This window comes from Epinephelus lanceolatus, chromosome 11 (genome assembly GCF_041903045.1).
Source record: "Epinephelus lanceolatus isolate andai-2023 chromosome 11, ASM4190304v1, whole genome shotgun sequence".
NCBI lineage: Eukaryota > Metazoa > Chordata > Actinopteri > Perciformes > Serranidae > Epinephelus > Epinephelus lanceolatus.
Genome location: NC_135744.1, coordinates 4,400,631 through 4,425,854, shown reverse-complemented (window position 1 = coordinate 4,425,854; position 25,224 = coordinate 4,400,631). Strand labels below are relative to the sequence as shown.

The window sequence follows — 25,224 nt, the reverse complement described above, 5'->3', positions numbered from 1 at the left end:
TGGTGCAGCCCCCAGTCCCCTGGACTTGGGCCTCCCCTGGAGAATAGGTCCGCCCTCTGGTTTACCAATCCGGGCACGTGCATGGTCCTGAGGGACAGGAACCGTGTCCATGCCTAGTTCCACAGCCTATGTGCTATTCTGCAGAGGTTTGGGGAGCCAAGGCCCCCTTGCCTGTTGACATATGCTGCTGCCACTGTGCTGTTGGATCTTACTAGCACGTGATGGCCTTGCAGACTTGGGAGAAAATGCTGGAGGGCCAGGTGAATGGCTTGCAGTTCTAGAGCATTGATATGATGGCCCTTCCAGTGGGCGCTCCAGACCCCACTGGTGCCCCTGCCCTTGTGGAGTGTGCCCCAAGCCTCCGTAGAGAACACCTGGCAACGCAGTAGTACACCATGCGTACTTCCCCTCGAGATGTTGGCTGGGCACTGCCACCACCTGAGGTCCACACAAAGCTGCATGGTGACGAGCACCACTGCCTGCAACTGTCTCTGTGGACAGAGCCCCAGGCTGAAGAGATGCCTCTGGACTGGATGCATGTGTAGAAGAGCCAATGGCACCACTTGCACTGAGGCTGCCATGAGACCCATGAGGCGGAGACACGGCCGCCACCTGACCCTGGCACCCAGCTGAAAATGAGAGCGGCAGGTCCTGGTTGAAACCTGCCTCTCCTATGACAGCATCACCAACCCAGCTCTGGCATCCAGTCTCTAGCCTGTGCAGGCTAGAGAAAACGATAATAAACTGAAAACGATACCCCTAGGTAGGGTGACCATATTTTGATTTCCAAAAAAGAGGACTTTCGGCCGGCCATGACATAGCCTACTTAAATGATACTCGCAGTTTACTCAAAGATGTATGATAGAAAATTCAGTTATATTACAAAATAATATCTCTCAAAGACAGAAATTCAGATAGGCCCCAATTGGGGACTAGTGTTGTCACGATACCAAAATCTTTGTTTCGGTACCAATACCAATATGAATTTCGATACTTTTCGATACTCTTTGGTACTTTTCCTATGTAAAAGTCCTTTTGGATACAAACCTTTAGAACAATAAATAGTAGGGGTGTAACGGTACCAAAAAAAACATGGTTCGGTAAGTACCTCGGTACGGACGTCACGGTTTGGTAACTCAAATGTCCCACCAAGTTTGTGTTGTCTCGTGTTGTCTCCCTTTGCGAGGCAGACTTTCTCTTGTCTTTTTTCACATGCGCCAGCTGCGAATGTTGATACAGGTGTTGTCATACACACCACTTGTGCAATCTGTGCTCCAATAGGAACAAGAAAGGCGTTTGTGTGCATAACTGAGTAAAATAAATTAACTAAATTAATGAATTGAATCAATTTCAAAGTACCGGTATTTTCCAAATGCAGTATAGTACCATTTGGAATACTCTAGTACCGCGGTTGGGCCAGGTTTGGTCAAAAATGTAGCTATAAATTGTATTCCGGCTCGGGTCGGATTCGGTCAGCTTTCAGTGAAAATGTAGTGTAAAAATAAATAAAATCCTATTGTCTGTCCTGTTTATTGCTTGGGCACTGTTATTTACGTGACAACACCTGAACATAACACACACAGACACACATTGGCTGTTTGTTTCTACCTCTCTCCTTGCTGGAAGTCTCGGACCTCCAGCCGCCCGCCTCCTCCTTGATTAAACGCTGAAAATAAAATAAAAGAGGGAGACAGGCTTTTCCTATTTTATCTTATTTTGTTTTATTTCTCCCTCTCCTCTCGCTTGAAACGTCGGACCTCCCGCCTCCCGCTCCCGTCTCAAACACGGAGGTCTTCCTCTCCGCTGTTAAATAGCCTGTAACCGTAACAACTGTGTGACACAAACTCAGTGCTTTGGTCATTAAATAATGTCGGGCTCGGTTCGGGTTCGGACAGAAATATGCAGCCCATGCCGCACTCTAACACACACACACAAACACACGGAAAACCGGACATTATCATCAGTTTATAAAAACCCCCCGGATGCCCCGGACAGGACTTGAAAAGTGGACATGTCTGGGCAAAAGAGGACGTTTGGTCAGCCTACCCCTGGGTCATTGTTGAAACAACACAGGGGTCTGTTCCCAGAGCCTCCTATGCCATCTAAGGGCAAGGGAAGGCTGGGGGTGATGACGTGTCAGGACTGAGCCATGGGCTTGGGTGGCCCCTGGCCCCTGGCCCCTGGCCACTGCCATGTCCTCTGCCCTGTTAAGACTAGCCTCGCAGGGCTGTGTCCAGCTGACCCCGCAGATCTTCCTTCCCCCAAGCAGGCTGAGGTTGCTTTGGCTGCTGCGGCTGAGGCTGCTGCCAGCCCTGACCTCACTTCAAGGTGCCTGACACATCCTTATCACAGCGACGGGCTTCCTGGCCCTGCTGAATCATCATGGATGCATCAGGCCCAAACAAGGCAGATGGCTCAACAGGCAGTTTGAGCAGACACGCCCTATCCTCTAGCTGCAGCATGGACTGTGTCAGCCAGATATGGTGCCTGGTCACCCAAAAATTTGTCATAGCACTGCCAGCCACTTCACCCTGGTCTCTCATGGGCTGTGGGAGACGTGAGGAGACACATTGTAGTTCAGCTATTAGATCTGTACTGCACCCCTCCTCTAGCTGGTCAACCAGATGGCGCTGGTACAGGGACAGTATGGCACCCATATTTGCCAGCTGTGTCTGGACTGCCATGTCTCCATGCATTTTTCCCAACAAGCCATCCATTACCTTGCAGTTTCTACTCAGGCAGTTCGCCTTGCCCAGGAGAGACTTTGATGGTGCCACCAAGGTAGCCAGATCCATGGGGGGCAATGGCCCACAGCCTATCTTCCCCTGATTGTCAACCGCAGCCATACGATGACAGAGACCCAACCAGCGTGCTCCTGCCGTTGGTGTTGTAAACCGACTCCTGACCACCTCCTCAAAATCAGAAAGGAGAGACACAAGGAACCATGTGGGTTGCCCCCGTTTCATCACTGAAATAGGAAGGGGCAGGACCCTGACCAGCTGGCAGGTCAAGCCCCAGAGCCAAAGCAGCCCGGCCAATAATTTCCTGAAGAAGAGGTGACTGCTGGCCATGCTGTTTTACAGGCACCTGCTGCCCCTCTGAGGCCAACTCATCATTCTCTAAGGGCCATAGACCAAGAATGTCTATATCCTCTTCCGTCCCAGGGGAGGATGGGCTCCTTTCCAACCCAGCAGAGGGCCTATAGGAGCAGGGAAGTTCCTATGCGACACAGTCTGCTCACCCCCTACCAAAACTGTAATAATGGAGGGGGGGAGCCCCTTGATGGGCCCCCGTCCCCCACTACCTCACCCACCAACTTAGGGCACTTAGCTAGCTGCAGGCCCTGAGAAGGGGCTGGTGGACATCTACCAAATTAATGGCAACGGGATTCCCTTTGCCTAGCAGACATGCAGAAGCAGTTCACGCATGAAGCCGGATTATCACGAGCAGCCACTGCATGCTCAATTCCCAAACATAACACACAGTAGACATGGCCATCCTCTAATGGCAAATGAACTTGCCATCGTCTCTCTCTTTTTTTGGGGGGGGAGAGTGACGTCACTGTAGCGCGACCAGAAAGTGCACTCTTTAGCTGTAGCAATAGTGCTGCTAACTGTCTTTAATTAGTTTCCCTGAGCCAACAGATGTTAGTGCGGCCACAGCACGGATTATTTTCTTTCATTTTTTATTTTATTTGCGCAACACTTCTGCTGGAGGGAGATGTTTTTGTTGTCATAAGGAAATGGGAAGCCTCCGCAGTTGCAAACCAGGTTCTTAGCATATTAGCTATTTTCTGTTCCTTTTGGTCCATTTTATGTTCCTTTTGGTTATGTCATTTTACATGTTATTAATGTCTTTTTGAAGGATGTTACTGAGTAGCAACATGTTAATCAACAATGCGTTGCTATGAATACACATCCAATGTTCTGCAATACGTTGTTACAATTGCATTTAATGTAATGCAATGTCAAGTTTATTAATAAAGGATTAAAAAAAAAAAAAAAAAGTGCGAACCAGAAAACCAGCTACACCTCTGGATGGCTAACTGTGGTAAGCCACTCTGTCGGGTCGAGCAGGCAACTAAAGCCCCAAGGAACGTCGCAAGCTGTCCCCCCGATCTGGTCGAGTTTGAGCCAGCAACGACCTCCTAGAGGGACGCAACACACTGCCCTCTGACTAACTGTGCGTTCCCACCAAAAGATTCATGAGCGTCATAAGCAGCCAGCAGCCATTCATTTTCAATGAACACTCGCCACGAAGAGCGTCACTCGCGTCGGCTGCAGCGAGCGACCGTGAGCAGCGCGATGCCAGCGACCTGAGCGTCAAGCTGAAGTTGACAGAAGCTCAACTTTATGCAAATGAGCAGCAGCCTGTTGCAGACCGTGAATATTCTCAAGGTGGGACAGTGAAAGAAAGAAAGAAAGAAAGAGATCTTCTGCATCACAGCCTGAAAGCCCCGCCCCTTGGCAGCCTTCTGCAAGCCCTGCCAGAGCTGCCAGGCAGCGCGATGCCAGCGATCTGAGCTACCGCTGGCGATTTTGAATCTTTTGGTGGGAACGCACAGTAAGTCAGGCTTGAGTGAGCAGGGGCCTGTATCACGACACGAGATCAACCTTTCCTGGGTTACCCAGACCTATCCTGGGTTGACTAACCCTAACAATGGCAATCAGGATAATCGGTATCACGACGCTGGATATCAACTCGGTAAATCAACCCAGGGTTGCTTTATCAAAAGCCGTGAACGCGCACGCAGCGGACCAATCACAATCATGAGAGAAGCGCAGCGTCACTGAGCGTCCTCACTGAGCATCCTCACAGAGCGCCGTATGCGAGGGGGAAAAAAAAGTATTTCTCGTGAGGATCAGAGATTAATTCTACTAAAATATGAGGAGGAGGAAAGCAACATTAGAGAAAAGGCCAACACCGTGGCAGCTGCAGGAGGAGGAAACATGCGTGGCAACGCATAACGGGATGAATAATGTTTAGTTTTAGTTTAGATTAGTTTATTTGCACATAATGTTAAAAAATAAGATTTACAAGATTAAAAAAAAGAAAAGTGCCGAAGAGGTTAGAAGCCACTAAAAGCTTATCAAAGAAATTCTCCTGTCAAAACATCAATGAAATCACATGATAGAGAAGAAAAAAAAACGGGTCAGGAAAGAAGAAATAGAGGAGGAGAGAGGGAAAAATCAAGACAAGACAAGGTAGCAAATAAAATGATGTGTAGGTTAAATTACTCATCACTGGTTCAAGTAGCTACAGTACCTGTACCTGTACATCTGACACTGATCACACCCTTGAATCCCATGAAATCAATGCTGCTCAAATGAATTGCGTGTATTACAATTATCGTCTAACATCATTGCGTCTGATAAATTGGTCTTCTTTGTCATAACGTTATATATGCTACAAAAAAGCTTAAAGCTGACGCCACAATTAAATCATATCAACACCAAATTGATAGTCTGAATAAAATCATCCTGATATTGAGCTGTGTTAGAAATTAACAGCTGCGCCGAAATATACCTAGTCTCCCTCTTTAAAAAACAAAAAGGAAAATCCCTCAAACACCATGAAGTGTAGACATGATAGGCTACTTTCCACATTTCCAGCAGCAAAGCTGTCAATTAGGCCCATTATCTTTAACAGGGAGCATTTCCTCCAACAAAAAAAAAAAACATTGGCACTAATTAATGGTGCTATTAAGTGTCCGCAAATGATCAGTTTCTTTCTTATGAAGGGGTGGGATGAAAGTTTGACTTCTTTCCACTCCTTTTTGAACAATCTTTTCATTGTCTGTTGTTGTTGCTTTCTTTTCTTTTTTAATGTTCAAAATAAACTTTCAAATCAAAATCAATCAAATGAATTAAACTTCCCGTCATGACTGGGCTGCATTTCTGTCAGCGGAGTCATTTTTTTCCGAACAGCTGATTGGCCAGTGGGTGGTGCTTTTTATAGAATTAGATTCAACCCTGAACTTACCCTGCTCCGGAGCAGGATAGCCGTTCAGAGGAAGTTACCATGGTGATCTACCCCGATCAGAACTGAACCGGCTTCGTGAGACCGAAAACCCAGGGTTAACCCTGAAGTTACCTCGCTAAGACAAAATCCTGCTTCGTGATACAGGCCCCTGATATGCCTAAACCATGCGTAAACAGACAGCTGCAATATACGGATATGGCACCCCTCTCAACTGTTTCTCAACTCCTTATTAGAAGAAATAGCGTTTAGCTATCCTCGAGAGGGACCTGCGAAGGCCAGCTCTCCAACCTAATTGGAGAAAACGCTTAACTTCTCTTTTCTTTCTGCTCTCACGTCGACTCTGACAGGTGGAAATCAATGAATCAGTGAGTGAATGCGCAAGATGGGGCTTTAATAGCCTGGCGCGTGCCAGCCACGTAAAGTGGTGTGTCTTAAAGTTTGTTAATTTTCCACGTTGATTATCACAGATGGGGATAATTATGACAGTTATGATATAACTACTGGGTGGGGAGATAATCTCGATATGATAGAGAACTCCGAACTATAAGTACTTATATCCCTTTCAAAACAAACATTTTTATTTAACCACTTTTATCTTTTTTTGTTTGTTAATATTTTTATTAGGAGTTAAGGCACATTAAAACAGGAACCAAAGTCATATTTACATTGAGTATCACATCACATCTGTATCACAATGAAAAATATAAACATATTGATACTATAGAAATACTGTGCATCTCGATGAATGAAGAGCAAGGCATACAGTCTTCCTCCTAGGATGTTTTTTCCCTTTTGTGGCCCATGAGAACGTAATCGGGCGAAACAAGAAACAATACACAATTCGAGAAAGAATAATAAATAAATAAATAAATAAATAATAAATAAGGATATTAGTGTGTAATAATTGAATAAGTGAATAAGTGTTTAAGCTACTCAGTGTGAATAAAAATAATAGAAAAAAGAGAGAGAGGGAGTGGGGGGTCCATCAATCAGGGGGCAGAGACTGTAGAGAGTGAAAGAATGTTAAAAAGGGAAGCCACTTGTTATAAAATTTATCAGAGTTACCTTTCACTGAATATCTGATCTTCTCCAGCTTTAGAAAAGACATAGTGTCATTGAGCCACTGAGTGCTAGAGGGAGTTTTAGTTGACTTCCAGTGAAGAAGGAGATGGCGTCTTGCCAGTAAGGAAGTAAAAGCTAAAATATCTAATTGATTAGAGGTAGCTAAACCACTTATGGTCTTCTGGGAGCCCAAATATGGCGACATGGGGGGAGACTGTTATGATCATTGAAAGTATTTTTGACATGGTATCAAAGTAATTCTGCCAGAAGCGAGAAAGTAGAGAACAAGAATAAAACATATGGGTTAAATTGCAGGATGAAGCATGACATTTGTCGCAATTGTCGGTGATACTGGGATAGATTTGTGACAGATGAGCTTTGGAGAAATGGACTCTAAACAGAACTTTAAACTGTATAAGTGTGAGATGGGCACAGGTTGAGCTTGTGTAAATTTTTTTAAGAGCAGTGTCCCACCAGTCATCCTCCAAGTTCAGACCCAGTTCTCGTTCCCAAGCAGCCTTGACTCTAGTAACTGGTGAGGAATCAAAAGACATAATTTCATTATAAACTTTAGAGATGAGTGACTTTTGAAGTGGGTCATGGCTTAGAAGCTCCTCCCACTGTAGGCTCGGTGGTGAGGAGGTAAAAACTGGAAACAAAGCTTTAGCGCAGTGTCTAATTTGAAAGTATCGAAAAAGATGAGAGGGAGGAAGATGAAATTCTCCTGAGAGATCCATAAAGCTGCAAAAAAAAACATCCTGGTAAAGGTCATTAAAACATTTCAGGCCATTATTATGCCATGCAAAAAAGGTTGAATCTGTAAGCGCAGGTCGAAACTTTATCATTTTTTAAGCCTAAATGCAATTGCCAGAAGTAAAAAGCTAACATTAAGCTATAAATAAACTACAGCCTGGTCACATGACTTCGCCATTACCACCACAACCAGGCTGTTAAACTATGTTGGTGAGATGACGTGCTGTAGTCTAATTTAGTCACTTGTGAGCAACTGCCTTTTTTAAGACACGTAAAAGCTTCATCTTCCAAACATCTGTTGGAACTGTATCCTCTGAGGGGAGAGGGAAAACATTCAACTCCAGTCCAGTTCAATCATCAAAACAGTCCAGTGTTAATATTAGTGATGTCATGAGAACCGATACTTGCGATACCTTTCGATTCCATGATGAAGAAAACCCAGCAATACTCATTTTTTTTAAAAACCAGAAGAACCAATACCAGCCTAAGAATCAGTGCTATGACTCTTACGGAACTGATGGGGGCAGTATACGCCATATAGCGTTACAGTCCATGCCTACAGAGAGTCCGGTGGTCTCCTATGAGCCCAGCCTTCGAGACGTGCAACACTCCGTTAAATGTCATTCAGTTCATCAAAAAATATCCCAATTAAAATTAATAGCATAATAAGCAGATATGTTCCATATTATTTTGTTTAATTTCAACAACACACAGAACAGCTTGAACAAGCTGCGTGTGAACTAACAATCAGGGATTTTACTTGCAGAAGTACGTGACTGCGCATGTGCATCTACTTCCGAAACACAGCGGTTGGGGTGCGTTTGATTTATTGTACTGGGATGTTTGATTTTTCCACAACTGGTCCACGGACGTCAAAAAACGCCGCTTGCACCGGGACAGGACAAACAATAAATGAAACCAACGAAATTCCACACATTCTTGTGGTTGGCTCAAATGCTGTGATTTAAATAGTAAATATTTAAATAGTTTATTGAGTTTCTTGCGGATGTTGATGAATGTTTTTCACAACGAAAAATAGGTAAAGAGAAAAAGAAAAAATATAAATAATATCAGTCTGTTGAAAGAAATGTTATTACTTCCGCCAAGGAGGTTATGTTTTCGCCGGTGTTGGTCTGTTTGTCTGTTTGTTTGTTTGTTTGTCTGTTTGTCTGCAAAATGACTCAAAAAGTTATGAACGGATATTGATGAAATTTTCAGGAAAGGTGGATAATGGGACAAGGAACAGATGATAAAATTTTGGTGGTGATCGGTTGAAGCAAAGGATAAAATAATAAATAAATTCTATTGTCTGACAGCCTCAGCAGCAATTCCAATTTCTAAAGATGGCGAAAGTAGCGCCATCTGGTGGCCGGAAAGCACGTCTAGTTCTACTTGCTAAATATTGTTGTAATTCTAAAGTTGAAATTAATGTTCTGTGTTGGAAAAAAAGAAAGTGAAAAATACAAAAAAAACATTATATTCTGTGTTGGTACAAAATAAAAACGACATAAATACACCAGTGTCTCCATGGTGAAGGCATATATAACCTAATAATGATAGTGATGCAAATAACCTAATTGTGATGCAGGCTGCAAAATCTGATGCAGAGGGGGAGGGAATATCACCTACTTAGCAGAGGTCTGCACTCTCTGAGTGCTTTTCTAGTTCTATATGCAAATATTTTAATAAAGTATTTCTTGTTTAAGTACATGGGATCTTAGGATTTTTTTTTTTTTTTTTACCATGGTATCGACTTTGGTATAGAGAATCGTGTAATTTTACTGGTATCGGCACCGACTACTAAATTTTTGGTATTGTGACATCCGTAGTTAATATAGGCCTACAGTTGACTACATATAGTTTATGATGAATGTATTTAATCTCTGACGACTAAACTTCACCATCAGTCACACATGTATTCTGTTAACAGAATAAGCCTTCAAATAAGACAAATAAATCTCAATTCAACAAAATTAAAAGTTTATCTAAAACGTCATATTGTTGAGTCAGCTGCTAGGTCAGGTGAGAGCCAGTCGGTGCAGTCGGTGGAGAGCAACTGCAGCGCCTGGCTCTAAAAACTGCGGCCACCTCCTTCTCGCAATTTTATCGCCGTCCACTTTTATAATACATCAGAGCAAGTCGGGATGAAGTTGGACACAAAACTAACTGGCATGCATTGTGTGGCGATCGCCGCTGATCGAATCTGTGCAGGCCTGGCTCATCTTGAATGAGTCTATTTGATGAATGACAGTGTATTCAGATGACTGATGCCCGGTCCATTAGTAATAGCCTAATAGGAATAGCCTATTAACTGTTTAATGAATTAAGTAATCAGAAATACAACCAACGACAAAAAGTTTTCTTTTTTTTTTTTAAAAAAAAGCCTATTGAATAACAATGACAGAGAAATCCACAGCCTATGTGATTTTACTATTGTGAATATAATATGTTAGAATATAATATAACATGTTAGCTACAATGCAGTCATTACTTATTGCAAAATAACAACATTATGAGGAAGTAGTATGTAGGCTACCGATTTTGTGCATAGCCTACTGCAAGAAAAGTACATCATTTTCAATGGCAGATGCAGTAGGCTACCTACTAAAAGTAAAAATAAAAAGTATATGATTCGAAACGCACCCATTATCTTTGAGAACGCTATATCAATACAGGCATGGTACAGTTTGTGAAACAGCTTCAAATCCCACACCAGATGGTAAAGAAAACATGAACAGAGATATTCAAAGAAGAAAGTGATGTACAACAAAGATGATAAAGCTATGAAGAGGTAAATCGTCTCTGGAAACACTGTAGCCTAAATGCCCGTCAAAAATGAACTCCGGCATAATTTGATGATACAAACTTCATGACAAATAATGCTATATTTTTCAACAATAACAAAATGTGTAACTGTGGAGTTTAAAGTCTGAACCTACACAATATAACCTGGCTGACCTAACTTATCAATGTTGAACTTTTTCACACTGCGCATGTCTAAAATGCCCTCCAAACCTGGTTTAGAAGGCATGTTTTCTTTAAAAATCGCCAACATTATTTAATTTATCATCGCCAGAAACAGTAAAAACAGAAATTATGCTTGGATTTTCAAATTTTCAACTGTCCTTGTACACATCATGTGTGACTAAGCTACTGTTAGAAAAAAAAAAAAACATAACCAGATCTGAGCTTCAAATGGTGATTAGTTCATCAAAATCAAATCATTCTACGTCTCATTTAAATTTTGGCAAAAAATAAACTCTTTGCACTAACTAACCAGGATGCACGACTAGAGTGAAAAACAAAGGCTTTTTTTCTACTCCAGGACTTACTCTTCAGTTTAACTTTCAAACAACAAAAGTTTTAAAAATCTTATAACTAATTTATGGTGGAGATAGAGCACCATAGAATGCCACAGGAGATCTTTTCTACATGTGGCCATCAAACTGTATAACCCCTGCCTCTATAGGGAGGGGAGCTGAAACAAAGGACACATAATATTCACCTACAGTACATTAGGTGCACTACACCTTTTACGTGATGTAGCCTGCTTCTTTCGAATATCTTGTGTAATATTCTTCTCAACATCATGTGCAGTATTACTTTTCAATATCATGATCACTTGTCAATGTAATGCAATATCATTTTCTCACAACCGGTACAAACATTCCTTTGTCCCGTTGTCAGTCAAGCTCATTAATGAGCAAATGTAAGCAGGTACTGTGTACTGTGTATTGCATACGGTGTATTAGCACCTTAATGTGTACTTTTTTTTCTGTGTACGGTGTATTTAGCACCTTTATGTGTACTATTTTCTGTGTATGGTGTATTAGCACTCTTATGTGTACTAGCACCTTGATGTGAATCAGCACTTTAAATATGTACCAGCACTCTAATATGTACCAGCACTCTAATGTGTACCAGCACTTTAACTTCAATGAGAAGGCATGGCAAATTGCACAGCTCAGATGAGCAAATATCTTTTTGCACATTGGTCCCTATCTGGTTACCAGTATGTTTGTTTTTTTTAGATGCTGAATGTTTTACTGTCTTTTATGTATTTTTGTTTGTATGTTTCGTGCTGTTTAAAGCAGCAGTACCCTGTCTCCAATCCAAATTTCTCCCAAGGGAGACAAATAAATGGACTTTGACTTTGACTTTTCTCAAAATCAAAATCATGTGCCATACTACTTCTATTTTCTATATGCAATTTGCATTTCTCCACCATTTTAGTTCATTTTTAGTACTTATTTCTGTTGTTATTGGCACTGGTGCTTGGTTTTGTTTTTTGCTCCTTAAGCAATTTATATCTCGTATATTTTGAATATTTTTGACCGATACTTAATACTACTATAGGCCTACTTTAAAAACTGGGCCTAGTACGTGACTCTGACCCAAGAAAACCACTGGTTGTTATTGGTTTGTGAATTTTAATTGTTGTTACTATAATTTGTGTTACAGTAATTTAAAGCATCCTCTGGCACAATAATTTCCTTTGGGATAAATAAAGTTCTATTTAATTGAATTGAGCTGAACTGAACTGAACTGAGAGATTATATTTTCCGCCAGTGGCTCGGGGAGGAGGCTCAATGAAAAATATTTGTAGCTTCACAGAGGGTCATAAACAAACAAACAAAAAAGAAAACAATGCCACACCCCAGCCACCCCCTCCTCTGACAAGTAGAGAACAATCCCTTACTAAAACCCGAAGCAAAGGCGGAAACAACAGTGAGACCTCCTCTTGCACATATGTGCTCTCGCATTCCAGTTCCTCTCTGTAGCAGTAGTTGGGGCGTGTTGACGGACCCTCGGGCCAGCTGAGTGTTGAGCAACTCACGGAACCGATTGTACCACCTACTCTTCAAAGGGCTGTTGCCTTACGGTAGATACAAACATCGAGTTTTAGATGGCTAAAGTATCGTTTACGTTAAACTCCCATGTAGCATGTAGCATTAATGCAGATAACGTTAGTTGTCACTTACGGTAACTCCAAGGTTTGCTGAATTTGTCAGATAACGCACTGTCACCTAGCTACTTAAATTAGCTCAATGTTAGCTTAGCTAACGCGTAAGTTAGCTAGCGTTAGCTGCTTTACAGGATATCGTCAGTAAATTCTAGCTTAAAATCAAAAGCATTTAAGATTGCACGGTTTAGACAATGTTCAAATGGTTTAAGGCAGCCGTAATGGATTGGGGTCAGTAATATAACGTTAAGCTAACCTAACATAATGCTAACTGTGGAGCGGAATATAGCACTGCAGCTCTGACGTTATGGTTAGAGCACGTTAACTTATCCAAGTTTACCCAAGGACATTTTACTTTTCTGACGTTACACGTGGGCGTTTAAAAGTTCAAAGATGCCATTATGAACGTATAATAAACCAAGGTAACCATTGAAACCCGACGTGTTTGTGTCAATCTGGGTGTTAGTCTAACAGGAAACATTTTCAGGGGGGGTAACGTTAATGGGTGCGCCGCTTTAAGACTGCGTAATCGAAGAAAACAAGGAACATAACATCTCTCGATGAACAACGAGCTCGACCTATGCAGTTTTGCGATAGTTGACATACATTCACAATGTATTGTCTAATTATGTTTGTGTTGTTTGTTAGCCATCTTCTTCTGCTTTGTAATTCTTATTGTAAATAGCTCTGTTAGGCCTATTATATTTTCACTAAAACTGAGCAGACCTCAAGCATCAGACAATTTAATTTACAGACAAGATACACATCTCCTATTTAGAGGAAACACTGCAGCACATTGGAATTATGATTTAATCAGTTACTAATCAGTTTCATGCCTAAAATCTTTTCCTTTTTTTGTATAACTCTAGCAACATGTAATAACTTTCATTCTATTTACATGATAGATACATGCATTAAACCATGGTTCGTGGGTGCTGAAGTTGTTTAGTCTAGGAATGTTTCCATGAAACTGGACTCAGGTGATGTGTGGTGGAAATCTTTTTAACATAAATCATGTTGTATTTTGCATTCACAGTTGACAGAAGATGTTCTTTGTCAAAGGACTTATCAGCGGCGTCATTGATGCTGTCAGGTGAGAATCTGCACATAGTCTAAAGACCCAGACACATCAAACCTTCAAGACTTCAGGGAACTAGTGGCGATGAAGGCCCCCTGCTCCTTTGGCTGACATGGCATGTCTTGCCCAAAAAGTTGCTCATGAATACACGTTCTGCACCTGCATTAGCAGAAGTAACTCTGTGCACCAGCAGATAGTGGTAGTCTGTATTTGTCATTGTAAAAGGGAAATTGGAAGACCATCTTGATGCTAGTTAGCCAGTTAGCACAACATAATCCAATGCTGAAAGAACAGAGCATTTTTACTGTGCGCCAGTAAACAGTAACTTAACTTCTCTCTTCATTTTTGATCCTGTCTTTGTAGCAACATGGACCAGATTGTGCCCTCTGACCCTGTGAGTGACAGTCTATATTATATAGTATATATTACCAGTATTATCAGATCATCACTATTCTCATGCAGGATTGTAATGTTTGCTGTGACTCTGTCCTCCAGCCTCCACCGCGCAGGCCAGCTGTGTTTGCAGAGCAGCATGAGAGTGAGGAGGAGAGACAGTTCCGCCGAGTCTTCCAGCAACTTGCTGGAGAAGTGAGTGCTATGTCTACCTGTGCTTCTCTTTGAATTTCTGTTGTTTTCTGCAGTAACCACTATGGCTGCTTGATTATTGCAAAAATAATAATAACAATTATTTTGATTGAATTTGAAATCATAATTATTTAACTATTAACAGAAATACCAACTGGCTTTGACAACATCATACAATTGAACGGAAAAAAAACAGCCATGACCAAGTAACACATGTTGCACATAATTGTAGTTTCTATCAAGTCTGACTCCGCAAAACCAAAGTGTTTGCACACTACAGAGTCTGTTTTACTTTTATTCTCAACCCTTCTTCTCTCAAGGGTAGGGTATTGTTAGGGTGTGAAAATGCTGCTGTAAAAACAGTACGGGTGCCTAAACTGATACTTTGTAAGACAAATAAAGCACAAATGATGGTCAGTGACATTTGAGAATGTTTTTTTAATGCAAAGGGAAATTTAAACTGAAATTGAACCATATATTAGCTCCTCAAAGTTTAAGTATACTTAATTATATAAACATGGATAAATACAAAACACCTTTAACAAATTTACATGATAAATAATACCTAACCCATCAACAATCATTTAGCACTACACAACAGTTACAGTACTAATAACAGCAAAATAAATTTTGAGTTGGGATCAATAATCATCTACCTAACTCAGGAGAGACTCAGCAGCCAGACGTTTCTCCATGATTTGTTTAAGAGTGGCTGAGATTGTCACTACAATGACAAAAGTTGGTCCATCTTAAGTGAGCCTGATCAGTTTCCAGTGGGAGGCTGACGTAGCTTGCTAACTTTGAGACTAACTTCCATCACTTAACTCAGCAGGTGGAAGCAAGACATGGGAAATTGTTTTGGGTCCTGAGGAGTTACAGCATTTACTCACTGACAAACGTTCACACCCTGCTCACCGTCACTCAGGCTCTCTCGCTACACACAATTTGGCACCAAAATGAGAAACAGAACTGTATTATGATTTGGTACCCAACCCTACTTCTTACAAGTTCTGTCAACAAAGTTTCAAAACATCCGGATAGGCGTGACTCGCTGTTTTCAACTCACGCTGAAACTTCTCATTGGACTTTGGGGACAAGGGCCGAGCACATTCACTGGGACTTGATTTACAAAATAAAAGACAAAAACGGAGCAACATTGCTAGACCTGTCATGTGGCACAGAGTCACTGTATCTCAATAATGTTGTTGTGAAAATAGAGGGAAGCCAAAATCGTAATTGAAAATGAAACCTGATTAATCACACAGCCCTAGTAACCACACTGTCTGCTGCATGTGTGTATATTGCTACACCATACAGTTGAGTGTCTGTACAGGTTTCTGCTGACGTTGTGATGTTCAACTGTTAAATATTTGTCATGTAGGACATGGAAGTGAGCCCATCTGAGCTGATGAACATCCTAAACAGAATCATTTCGAAGCGTAAGACATGTTTGCATGTGTCATATTTAGTGTCTATCTCTAATACATCCCTGTGTGTATTTCTTGTAGTTCTTTGTGGTCTGCTATACTCTGGTCAGATTTAGCCCTTAACAATATTTACACATTTTGATCTATCTAAAATAGAGATACATAACATGGTAAATGACTGTTTTTCTTGTATTTTAGATGGAGACCTAAAGACAGATGGATTCAGCATTGAGTCTTGTAGGAGCATGGTGGCAGTCATGGATGTATCCTTTCTCTCATTAGTAGGCTTTGTGTTGTGTAATCCAGGAGGCATGACAGCACAGTAAAAAAAAAAAAAAAAAAACAGACTCCATCACAGGCTGCAACATACAGGGACATTACTGCCATGATTTAGCTGTCAAAAGAAATTTTCACTATTGGGCTGAACCTCCAATCCTCTGATTTCCAAAAGCAAGGGGCCATTAACGCAGCAGTGAGGTGAAACTTTCTAAAGAGTTCCAAGTCCCTGTTCAGAACTGGTATTAACATGTGACTTGGGTGAGCCAGTCACAAGTGGACAGGTCTTTCTGTTCACACCTGGCATTAGACTGCATCTCCACATGCGCCTTGAGTGACCACTTATGATCTGATTTCACTTTTTCGATCTATATAACAATAAACGTGCATAATTTCCATAATTTTCCGTTTGTAAAGACCAAATGTGGTGTTGTTCTTTATGATCAAAAATGGGCACCAAAATGGGCGCATGTTAATACCAGGTCTGAACATGGGCATATCTTTGGCTTGTGCAAACGGGGTCATATCTCTGTAATGTAAGCTGGAAAATGTATCAGTAATCAAATTTAATTGCATATTTAGCTGGAAAACAGTGCAAAAGTAGCTTATTAGGAGTTATGTAATACATGTTATTTGCAGTGTAAACCCCAACTGCAGTGTTGTGAACAAGTTGGACAACAAGTTGGCATTCATTCCCTACTTTGAGTTCTAAAACACATGAATGAGGAAGGCAAATAAAAACACGCCTTGGGCAAATACAGTGTGTCCACAAGTAATGCAGCTGTTTGTCTAAGCTGGAGCCAAAAAAATAGTCTCTTGTCCTTGACGCTGTTTCAGAGTGACAGCACTGGAAAACTTGGCTTTCACGAATTTAAACACCTCTGGAACAATGTAAAGAAATGGCAGGCAAGTACAGCAGGCCCATTTATTTGTCCCATGCATCTGTTTCTTTGTTAATTTATGATGGTCAGTGTCAGTCATGTCCAGTAATAGTGAACACAGAAGAAACTGTATTAAAAGTCTGTACAATATGAGCAGTTTACTGATGTTATGAAGTACTTGTTCAGTATGCCAGACTTGTTATCTTTATTAACAGCCATGTTTTACACAGGCATAAACTTGTATATGTTCACTGAAGGGCCTACATTATTAATGTAGAACAGATCTTTTAATTTCCAATCGATAACTCTTACACCCAGTTCAGACCAAAGATTCCCAACAAGAACAGAACTTCTTGCAATGTGCTGTTCTGCAATGTTCTAAAAACCTGTTGGTTCACACCAATGCAACCAGATGAGACAATGTATCATCTCTGTGCAACAACTTTCTATACTTCTGTTCTGATTTCCAGCTTTTCAGGCTTATTTTGTAACCAGATTTAATTTTGTAGCTTCTTAAAATATGAATGAGGATAGTGATAGTGAGATACTGGCTACAGCTGAATTTGTAGTAGTGATGAAACGACGAGAAAAAAAAAACATGCATCAGATGGACTGTATTTACAGTAAATACACCACTATAATATAATAACCAGCAAGAGTTAATCAGTCAGTAAGAATATGTGTGTGTCGAGGGGGCACATACAGTAAGCAGCAGAAGCGACCTAGGCTCACCATGAGGACAGAAACAGAGGGCTCAGCGGGAACGGAGCACCTGCCGCAGTAAGCAATTTCTCTGTCTACGGTCATTTTGACTTGACCAGCAAACTTCACTACAAGTCAATTGGCTGTTGAAACAGGTGACGTGCTTTACAATCTTAAACCAGCTGCCGGCAATTTGACCAGCTGAGTTGCAGGTGACACCATCAGCCGGCTTGAGTCGAGCTCAGACCGGCCAGTTCACACTGCTGCAACTTTTCTCTGCCACGTTCTAAAACGGTTTCATCTTGTCACAAATCTTTGGTCTGAACTGGGCTTTACATTGTCAGTGATGTGCACATGTATTTGGTGCTTGTTGAATTAAGCCATCCAGTTAAAGATTAAAGATTATTACTTTTAATTTGAAAATGAATAAAAAGTATATAATTTATCACAATGGTATTCAGTTTGAAAAAAAGTTCTTTAAAGCAATTTTTTATATAGTTGTTTGTAGGTTGTTTAGACAAACTTTTTTTTCCTGCTCTTTAGAGGTTTATAGGTTTATGGATCATGGATAAGCTTAACAGGAAACTGTCATGACCTCAATTGTTTTAATACTTTTAATTCTTGTTTAGGGAGTGTATAAATCCTATGACACAGATGGCTCTGGTGTCATTGGTGCAGATGAGTTGCCTAACGCTTTCAGAGCTGCTGGTGAGTTTTTTTATTTTATATTTTCATTTCACCTATTGTTGTTTAAGTTATTGAACAGCCACCGTAAGATGCAGACAAAACAAAACTTAATTTATAGCAGTAAAAAGAGCCACAGGTAAAGTAATAGTCATGGCTGTAGTAAGAACTTACATAAGGGCTCTTGATTAACAGGCAACAGTCATGTGGCTGCACATGTTTTCAACAAAGTTTGATTTGGACAGTTGTTTCATATGCCAGAAACCTACATGTAAATTTGATCATTTAACCATCATTGTTAGTCTGTAAAATGTGGAATTTGTTAGGTTTGGCTCGGTCCCTGTTGGTATAATTCTATTATCCCATAAAGGCCAGTGTTCTCAACTCTTTAACAGCTATATGATGTTGAGATATGTAAAATATTAAATTATATCGTTATCTAACTCATTGTACCATGAAAGGCATTCAAAGTACTTCAAAAATACGTCACCCAGCAGTATACTACTAACTTACTATGTACGTCGGTCTACCTGTAAATCAGAAGAAAATGTACTACTACAGTACATTTTCTTGACTGTGACATGTAACTGGTTACGTTGCAGATTCAGATTTTATTCACAAGATAGAACAATTAAACTGTGATGCATTATCAGGGATAGACGCCCATATTTTCAAGCACTGGCCCCCACTAGCCAAAGAACATTTTTGAGGCCCAAAGTAAACTTGTGTAAAACCAGTGGTTTATAACAGAGTGAACATCACTTTGTAAACACATGGTATATTCTCTCACAGTCTCTCAGTTCACAGTCTCTTTACTTTGTTATTATCAATCAGTTTTATTTATAAAGCCCAATATCACAAATCACAATTTGCCTCAGAGGGCTTTACATTATACGACATCCCTCTGTCCTTAGGACCCTTGCAGTGGATAAGGGGAAAAAAATCATTTATAGTTGTTGGTGGCATAATAAAACACAATTTAAATGTTAAGGAGATATACTATATATTTTTCTAGCCCCATAGAAAAAAAGGTAACACAAAAAGATACAGAATTAATTTTAAAATAATCCAGATTATAATTCCATTGGTTTGTTCACAGAGTGCAGATTGGTTATACAACATCTGGAAACAGAACTGGGAGGAAATCAAATATTGCAGTCCCTACAATTCACCTTAAAAGTGTATTGTGGAGACCCTCAAGATCAATCACAATCTAAAATTGTCAGATTGCCCACCCCTAATTTGAAGATCATACCAGTTGTTCATACAACCCCAATTGGGATGCTGTGTAAAATGCAAATACAAACAGAATGCAATGATTTGTGAATCAGTTTTGACCTTTATTCAATAAAATACAGTACAAAGATAAAATATTTAATGTTGCTAATCTTTACTCTTTATTTTATTTTATTTTTTGTAAATATACACTCACTCTGAATTTGATGCCTGCAACACATTCCAAAAAAGTTGGGACAAAGACAACAAAAGACTGGGAGAGATAAAACACAGTGAACATTCCACAGGTCAACAAGTATCATGATTGGGTATGAAAGGGGCATCCTCAAAACTCTGTTGTTCAAATGCAAGGATGGGACGAGGTTCACCACTTTGTGGAAAACTGCGTGGGCAAATAGTTCAACAGTTTAAAAAAAAAAACATTTCTCAACGCAGTTTCAAGAAATTTAGTGATTTCACCATCTACAATCCATAATATTAAAAGATTCAGAGAATCTGGAAAAATCTCTGCATGTGAGGGGCAACGAAAACCAACATTGAATCGCCCTGACCTTTGACCTCTCAGACTGCACTACATTAAAAACGATCTTGATTGTATAAAGGATATTACTACATAGGCACAGGAACACGTTGGAAAACCATTGTGGAAATTTCCAATTCTTAGATGCATCGCGATTCGGACGTGGACGAATCTGAATCAATTCACAAACGTCCAAATTTCGATTATTTAAATCTGTTAATTAGAGTAATACAGAAGGTTCTAAATAATGCGGAACTAAGAAGCGCGGTACGTGTCATCTCCAGGACACTTTGGGATGCGCACCTGGAGCAGACACGCCGACACGTGCACAGAGGAAAACAAACATGGCTGACCGCTACCCACCTCGCCGTGAGAGCTGAACAGCTTCTTCTAATTTAAAAGCAGACGTGTGGAAATACTTCGGCTTCTACAACATTGACGGCGGAAGCGAACTGGACAAGAGCCACGTTATATGTAAGCTGTGTTGTGCTAAAATAAAATACTTTGGCAACACAACAAACATGAGAAGCCATGTAACTCGATTCCACCTGACAGAGGAGTCAGGGAGATGGCAGGCTGTTGTTGCTGCGGCAACTAGTGGCGCCACCGACCAGAGAACAATCGAGTAAGCAATTAGAAAGCTGCCACCCTCATTGGAAAAGGCGAAGCGAATTACAAAGGCCATCGCGGCATTTATTGCCAAGGATTTGCGTCCTTATTCCGTCGTGGAAAATCAGGGATTTCGAGCACTGCTGCATACACTGGAGCCCAGATACACCATCCCATCCCGACGCTATTTCACCGACACTCTACCATCAAACCAAAACAGAAGTCATGGTCTCACTGTTGAAGGCAGGTAGGAACGCAGTTACATGTGATGCGTGGACGTCTGTCGCCACCGAATCATTTGTTACTCTAACTGCGCATTTTATCTTGTGATTTAAGATACCTGTTGTTACCTTTGGTTCTGTACAACGAAGTTGTAACTTTACAGTTTGCAAGCATTTCCATTTATATGTTTAATAAAATATAATGGAAATGAATTCAACTCTTTCTTATTACAAATGCACTGTTTTTAAAAAATTGCAAGCGTTGAATGCTTATTCAGTGAGACAAAAAGAAATGTGTGTTGTGAAAAAGTGCATCAATATACATAAATTAAAGATGCATCAATAATCGTTTTATAATCGAATCGTAGCCCCTGAATCGTAATCGTAATCGAATCGTGAGGTGCCCAAAGATTCCCACCCCTAATGAATGCTGAAAGGTACATGCAAGTTTTATAGAAACATATGCTGCAATCTAGACGTCTTTTTTGGGATGTCCATGCTTATTCTAGCAAGACAGTGAGGCACATTCTGAAAGATTACAGGTTTTAGACTGACCTGCCTGCAGTCCAGGCCTGTCTTCTATTTAAAACGTGTGGCGCATTGTGAAGCACAACATACAATAAACGTAAACACTGGACAGTTGAGCACCTGAAGTTGTTTATCAAGCAAGAATGGGAAAGAAATTCCCTTTCACCTTGTCCTCGGTTCCCAAACACTTACCGAGGGTTGTTAAAAGAAAAAGTGATGTCATACAGTGGTAATCATGCTCCTGTCCAAACTTTTTTGGAACATGTTCCAGGCATCAAATTCAGAATGAATATACATTTACAAAACACAATAAAGTTTATCAGTTTGAACATTTAATGTCTTGTCTCTGTACTGTATTCATTTGAATATAGGTCAAAAAGGATTTGCATATCATTGCATCTGTTTTTGTTTTACACAACATCCCAACTTTCAGGAAATTAAACTTATGCTTATGTGCCCTTTGTGTAAATGCTGTTATATTAAAAGACAATGGTTTCATCTGTTCCTCAGGCTTCCCCCTCAATGACCAGCTGTTCAACATGATAATTCGCAGATACAGCGATGAAAATGGCAATATGGATTTTGACAATTACATTGGCTGCCTTGTGAGGCTGGATGCCATGTGCCGTAAGTTTGAAAGATCAGTTAAAACAAATGGATTTATTAATTAGTTTAGCAGTTTTATCTGTGTGATAAGAATGATTGTGTCATAAACCGAAGGTGCTGTTGGCTTAACATCTGTTGTGATTCAGGTGCCTTCAAAACCCTGGATAAGGATAACAATGGGACTATCAAAGTCAACATTCAGGAGGTAAACTGATCTCAATTATCTTGACTATCAGTGAGTTTCTTTATGAACGTTTGATTCAGTCGATAGTAAACATTCACTGTTAAAGTCATCTCTGTTCTTGTCTTTGCAGTGGCTTCAGTTGACCATGTACTCATGAGTTCAGATGATGCCTCCCCTGCTTGTTAAAAGGAACCACTTTGTTTGTTTACACAGTACACAATATTTTCTCAACCTTCGCTACAACTTCCTGTCATTCAGCAAATACCCTCTGTGTGCAGGCTTATTATGAATGTTAATGCAATGCAAGTGTTGTGGGATTGTTCATGGTTCCATTATACTTACAAGACAATTCTAAGTAATAGTAATCACGAAAAGCCCCAACTTGCCCTCACAATGGTGCCCATATCTAAGGATCAAAACATGACTGAAGTGCATTAAGATGATAGTAGGTTGGTGCATTTGGTCCGTTAGTTTGGCATTTGTTTTTAATCTTCCTCAGGCCCGAAAGGAGGCAGGCCAACATCAACATGTTTCATGTTTCCAAATGGGAAAGCAGTAAGGTCCCGGTCTTATGTGGCTGGGGCTGATTTCACAAAGATTGTCGGTCAGAGGAATCTGCAGAGAGACCAATTTTAGTTTTGCTCTGAAACTTTTAATACTAAAATGCTGACATAGGACAATAAGTAAATAAAGACTCAACACCTTCTGACAACTCTCTTATACCTGCAGGCAAAAACAGGAAAACCTACCTCACTCCTGTAAAAAATCTTACACACATTTTCTTTTGGAGTGATTACAGGTTGACGGTGTGAAGTTGTAGCTTGGTTGATCATGTTTCTTCAGTTGAATGGCCACCTGAACAGTTGTGTTCACCTATTTTGCCCAGTTGTATCCTCAGAACTGTGTGGACGTGTATAGATGGCTGGATTGACATCTCCATCTCTTTGCTGTTATTTCTGCTAAACATTAAGCATTCATATCAGCAAATGGACTTTAATGACCTTGCAAATTCTCAGAAACATTCCACCCAACTCTGATCTGAGCAGAGGATTTACTTACCTTTTGTTAAGATGTGTAGGACCTTGAAGAGAGTTTAACTATGAACCCATTTTAGAACGTTATGTTATGCTCATTGGGTAAATGCTCAGGTGAACAGGTTGATGTTGGGTGAAGCTATTCTGAGAATTACTTGAGGTCAACAAGTCACCTTTACTCATAAGAATCATAAGGGTATGACATTTCCCACCCTAACAGGTGCACCAGACTAACAGGGGTATTGGGGAAATGGCTGTCAGTCAGTCTGCACACACTATGCAGCCCCGAGAAGAGGTCTAATTTGGTTAACACAGGCAGAGGTATGGGTGGACCATTGCAGAGACTTTTAGACAGCTTTGTATATCTACAGTTTTACTTTTGAAGGACCACAGTCATATTCAGTTTTTTGTGAAACCAACCTCAGGCCCACTGACCGGAGATTCTTCTTCACTAAAATAAACAAAGAAATAAAACAACGTTACACAGCTCAGCATTTTGTTAAAAGGCTAATAAAAAGTAAGGCAGATGTTTAAATTATGGTTCACTTGCACCACAGCTGATTGCATGCACATGGTTTTTGCATCACAGTTGCACTGTTTACGCTGTGTTCAGGAATCCCAGTGCTTTCTCCTCTGTAACAGTAATTTACATGAACGTCCTAAGAAACAGTTTTATATTTTATATAATCTAATATTTTGCCATTTAACATTCAGTGCTGGTAATGCAACTTTGCCATAACATTCTCTATGTTTCACCTTAATGATCAGTTTACTTATCACTGTGTACTTCTTCAAAATGCCAGCACAATGTGTAAATTGATAATATATGAAATATGTGTATGCCACTAATGCATGCAGTAAATAATAAAGATGCCATCATTAAGTGTTTTTAACCATGTTGTTATGGCCACAGTCATCAATGTGTTACTGAAAATGCTAGGTAAAAAATACCTGTGCCATATTTGGAATAAAAGGATATGTTAATGTGTCAGTTTTATTCTTGATGCACCGCTAACAGTTGTTGCTGGCTACTTTCCGACACAAGTCAGTGAGTAGTGGATTCTCATTTAAACTGAACTGGGATCTGCAATTGGACCGTTCAGATGACTGAAAAAGCCATGATTTTGCAATTGGAATTAATGCTGCTTCAAGTGGTATTTAAAAGATGGTAATGATGCTTCAGAGGTACATATCCACCCATCCAACCAACCTTAAGGGGGAACTCCAGCCATTTTCAAACCTCCTGTTATTCATATGGTCTAAGACAGTCTAAAATCTATTGGTAAACAAACAACTCTCTCCCAAATCCAACAGGTAGAGAGCTAAAACTCAAATTTGTGATGTCATCAAGTAAAAATTGTGGAGCTGCTCTGTAGGCAATGATTGGTGAAAGATGTTCGAGATGACAGCTGGAGCAGCCAGGTATGTGTATGGGTGCACTGTTGCATCGGCTACATTTTTTAGCCTCAAAGGTTGCTCCACGGTCTCCTAGGAATGTGGCGCTGCTGCTCATGTGACACTGTAGCATGATGCTGACCACGAGAGCCCAGTCAACAACTTATTCACCCAGCTGGTGGCCAATGACATGGCTTACTACTGAAGGGACCTCCTGCCTATGACAGATGTGCTCATTCAGAATGTGCACATACTCCATACCTACAACTGGGGTGAGTATGTGAGCTTTTTTGTATGCCAGGCTGCCACAGATGGTATGGTAGGAAATAAACTTTGAGGTGCGGAGGAAGCTAACATCAGGGGTTTGCAATAAGTAAGGAAATGTGTTTTAACTCTAGGAACTGTATACATGCGATTACAGAAATTATATACCTGAAACAGAAAAATATACCTGAAATATTTAGACTATGATACAATAATTGATATATTTAATAGTAG

The 25,224-nt window shown here is 40.5% G+C and overlaps 1 protein-coding gene across 2 annotated transcripts; it reads left to right on the top strand.

Moving 5' to 3' along the window:
- Window positions 1–12,524: 12,524 nt before the first annotated feature.
- Window positions 12,525–24,315, top strand: LOC117270304 (calpain small subunit 1). 2 transcript variants are annotated; one of them, XM_033647828.2, is made up of 11 exons: window positions 12,525–12,679; window positions 13,797–13,853; window positions 14,202–14,232; window positions 14,334–14,426; window positions 15,805–15,862; window positions 16,049–16,113; window positions 16,964–17,032; window positions 18,339–18,417; window positions 22,018–22,134; window positions 22,260–22,318; window positions 22,428–24,315. In XM_033647828.2, exons 2-11 carry the CDS (start codon window positions 13,807–13,809, stop codon window positions 22,452–22,454), a joined length of 645 nt encoding a protein of 214 aa, XP_033503719.1. In that variant the 5' UTR covers window positions 12,525–12,679; window positions 13,797–13,806; the 3' UTR covers window positions 22,455–24,315. The 2 variants fall into 2 exon arrangements, with proteins under 2 accessions (XP_033503719.1, XP_078028285.1); XM_078172159.1 differs by lacking the exon at window positions 12,525–12,679 and adding an exon at window positions 12,767–12,791.
- The last annotated feature ends 909 nt before the right edge of the window (window positions 24,316–25,224 follow it).

Bases quoted from the DNA above. Each gene is read 5' to 3' on its own strand.
- LOC117270304 (XM_033647828.2), top strand. From the start codon at position 13,807: ATGTTCTTTGTCAAAGGACTTATCAGCGGCGTCATTGATGCTGTCAG. The intron at 14,233-14,333 runs GTGAGTGACAGT...TCTGTCCTCCAG, and splicing joins AGATTGTGCCCTCTGACCCT to CCTCCACCGCGCAGGCCAGC. The intron at 22,135-22,259 runs GTAAGTTTGAAA...GTTGTGATTCAG, and splicing joins GAGGCTGGATGCCATGTGCC to GTGCCTTCAAAACCCTGGAT.